General features: G+C 39.7%; 1 protein-coding gene across 1 annotated transcript; it reads left to right on the forward strand.

The window, feature by feature from the left end:
• Positions 1–2864: 2864 nt before the first annotated feature.
• LOC132611730 (uncharacterized) lies at positions 2865–3437 on the forward strand. Its single transcript, XM_060326114.1, has one exon. It carries the CDS (start codon positions 2865–2867, stop codon positions 3435–3437), a length of 573 nt encoding a protein of 190 aa, XP_060182097.1.
• Positions 3438–3979: the final 542 nt, after the last annotated feature.

Genomic DNA, 3979 nt, shown 5'->3' on the forward strand with positions numbered 1-3979 from the left:
ATCCTTTCTACAACTTTCATTCCAGTAGAGGTCTGTAGACAGTTGTATGTAGTAGTCAGACGATGTAGCCTTGTCGGCTTCAATTCTTTTGGGTATAGTATATGTAGCAGCCTAGCTGGCTTGCACTGTTCTTCCACATGTTGTGTATATATATGCAGATTGTACAGAGTTCTGATGTTTCCCTCTTTGAGACCAGTTTATGCCATTTATGGGCCTTTGATGTTTCGTATGTTTCAGATACGCGTTTAGGGGTGTTTGGTCGCTAGAGGTCAGACACTCGTCACGACTCATCGGTTTGGGTCGTGACACTATGCAATGTTTCCCTACATAGGTAAGTGATTCTACCTCAATTTAGATTATTTTTCAAGAATCCTCCATTAATTTTCATGCCTAGATTCATAGATTTAAATGTGCAAGTTGGTATTTTAGCCATGTTGTGATGACCCACCATGTCATCATGCCACCTAGGAGCCATTTGGCATATGTTTTTGCTATGTGGAATAGTTACATACGAGGAAGACTATATATTATGGGAAGATTCTAAAGACATATGGAGATTTCCCTTGGAAGACCCTAGAATTCTATGGATTTGCATGAAAAGTCCTTGGAGCATTCTAGTTGTGTAGAGATTTCTAGAATAAGGGCTTATTTGTAAATATATAGGGACTTGAACAATAATTATTATTAACATGTTATTCCCTAGGTGAGTAGTATAAATAGAGGGACATTCATTTGGAAAACCATCAAGCAAAATCAATCAAGTTCTCTCTACTACAAAAGCATCCTTTAGCAACTTTCTCTCGTCTCAGTCATATACTATTCCCGTAGCGATCTTGAGTGTAGTAATCTAATTTGACTTGGCATAGCAAAATCTTAAGCAAGTTGTGCAAGAATGTGAGTGAGTTGTCAAGTGCCGCACGTGCACTTAGTTGACTACTAAGGACGTGACAATAGGCTTTAAAAGCATGAATTTTAAGGATTTGAAAGATGTTTCGAATATCGGATTTGAGTTTTGAGCGTAATTTTGAACGTGTATAAGTATAGGTAATATGTTTATAGTAAAAAAGTTGTGATTTTGACCCCGAGGTATGGGGTTTGACTTTCTAGTCCGAATCTCTTCATATTATAGTATGGCTATCGTCAGACTCGTTTAACCTCACAGAATAATTTTTTAAATAGATTGAATTCATTTGATGAATTTCAAATGCATTAGAGATATTGGAAGGTTAAATCTTTTCTCGGATCGAGATAAGTTAAAACCTTGATTTCGATGGGGAATGTGTTTCCAACCAAATGGTTAATGAAATGAACTAAGGGTAAGAAGGTAACGTATAGGCGAGGTGATGACTGCTTATGCAGGTACATGGTGACATGTCAGTGTTGTTTTGTCTAGTATGCCTTATTCTAAATTTATTGATTATTTGAGAATAGTACCATGATAGTGAATAGGTTGTACACATTAAATTTATGCTAGATTATATTTTGGAGTTATATGCATGTAGAGCACATGTTCGGCTGAGGATTATGTCTTATTTACGTGTCATTGTGACTGATTATGTGATTTTTGCTCTGTTACTTGATATTGCACATTAAGATTATCTGTGTTGGTTACATGTTATGATATGCACATTGAGTTCATCTTTGTTGGTACTTGATATGCATGAGGGGCTCGTCTGTGCCAGTTATATGATATGTATGTGGAGTTTGTCGATGCTGCATGTGGACAACATGTTTGTCCCCCATAGGTCATAGCTCTAGGACATCCACCGGAAGATAGTGTGCATGGAGGTTGCATTGTGTTGTGTTAGTGATAGTTCCAAGTGCATTCGTGTTTTGATGATTGTCAAAATATTTCAGAACCAGATAGAGACCTGGTCTGTAATCTACTCTCAGTGCGCCTTGTACTGTAGGCAGAGATAGCTGTAAAACCGAGCCACTTGCTGCACACAAGTACAATAGTGAGTTGGCCCATACTTTAGGTCAAAATTGAAGAGTGGTCTCTTTTCACACCATATGCTCCCACTATATATACAACATGATGGAAACATATTAAGTAGACTGAAAAACTTAATCCAAATTGTGCAAAATCTACCGATGCAAGTTTCTCAAGATCTCTCAAGAACAAAGCCATCTACAGGCTGAAGAACCTGATCCAGACACAAGATATTGTCTATGTTCTTAGGTTGTTGTAAGTCTTTGTTCGTTTGTGCTTTAACTTCTAAACCTACTCTTCTCTTATAAAAAGTTGTTGTAGGTATTTCAAATTCTTAATAGTTATTAGGAAGTTTACCTTTCAATCTATTAAGTGGTACCCTTGGCTAGTGTGTAGTCTAAGGTGTATTAGTTGGGTTTGCCTAGAGGTAGTCAACCTTGGTTTCCTTGGCTAGAGTTAGTCAAGTGGAGGTGTTTGCAATCGGTGTATTGCAAAGGTTGAGGGACTACGGGAGTTAGTTCCTAGGTTGCTACTATTGTAAGGGTTGAGGGATTATGGAAGTTAGTTCCTAGCTTACAATGGGTTGTAATCTGAAGTTGCTCGTGTAGTGGAGTTGAAATCCTACTGAGGTAGGTCATGGTTTTTAATCCCTTGAGGAAGGAGTTTTCCACGATAACATCCTGTCTCCTTTACATACTGCATTGCATAAGGGAACTAGTACACAACTAGGTCCCTTCATACACTATTTGGTGGACGCACAACCTTCATCAATTGGTATCAGAGCAGGGGCTTTCGAAAAGGTTAACACCTAGAAAGAATCTAAAAAATGGCAGCCCCACCAAATATGGAAGAAGGACAGTCTTTCACAAGGCCACCCAGATTTAATGGAAAATATTATGGGTGGTGAAAAATAAGAATGCACGACTTCATAATGGCCGAAGATTCAAAGCTTTGGGATATCATCTGTGATGGTTCCCATATCCCAGTTCACACAAGTGAAGACGGTAAAAAGACCACTGTCAAAACAGGAAAAGAATATAATGAAGCTGACAGGAAGAAAGTGGAGAAGAACTATAAAGCTAAGAAGATTCTTGTATGTGTAATAGGACCGGATGAGTACAATGCAGTCTCATCTTGCTCATCAACCAAAGAGATCTGGGAAGCTCTCCAAACTGCTCATGAAGGAACTACTCAGGTAAAAAACTCCAAGATTGACATGCTTACCATTGAGTATGAGATGTTCAAAATGAAAGAGAGTAAATCTATTCATGAGATGCACACCAGATTCACCTCCATAATCAATGAACTCCACTCTCTTGGAGAAGTCAGCACAACTACCAAGCTGGTAAGGAAGATGCTTCGTGTATTACTTAACTCCTGGGATAGCAAGGTAAATGCTATCTCTGAAGCCAAAGATCTGGATACGTTGACTGTCGATGAGCTTATTGGAAATCTCAAGACGTATGAAATGAAGATGACCATGAAGAAGGCAGAAAAGAATTAGGTGTAGAAGGAGAAGAGCCTTGTCACAGCCCAATCAGACGGCTATGACGGACACCCAGAAGCTGACCTCCTAGATGCCACAATATATACATAACATACCTGCTCATGCTCATTCTGGGCCACCTAAGGGCACTCACAACATAATCTCCTGTCTGATAGGTATCATAAACTGGAGGGTCACCGCCCTCGAAAGGTATATAAATACATGCATCACTAAACTGAGCTGGGGTACAAGCCGACAAGGCTACCCGATAAAACTATATAACCAAATAAGTGCTGAGCGGGCCATATTGTCTGACTGAATATAAGTGTCTACGAGCCTCTACTGACATACTGGACATGCTGCGAATGGGAAATGGCCCCTGCCCTACCCATAAACATCAAAACATATACCAGGTCTAGACGGCAACTCTGGCAAGAGAGGAGTGCTCCACTGTCAAGCTGAAGAAGCAGCCTAAGGATGCAATCTGTCTTCATGGCTATCTGAACCTGCGGGCATGAACGCAGCCCCCGGAATAATAGGGAAGTCAGTACTGAAAATGT

This window comes from Lycium barbarum, chromosome 9 (genome assembly GCF_019175385.1).
Source record: "Lycium barbarum isolate Lr01 chromosome 9, ASM1917538v2, whole genome shotgun sequence".
Classification (NCBI taxonomy): domain Eukaryota; kingdom Viridiplantae; phylum Streptophyta; class Magnoliopsida; order Solanales; family Solanaceae; genus Lycium; species Lycium barbarum.

Bases quoted from the DNA above. Each gene is read 5' to 3' on its own strand.
- LOC132611730 (XM_060326114.1), top strand. From the start codon at position 2,865: ATGGCCGAAGATTCAAAGCTTTGGGATATCATCTGTGATGGTTCCCAT.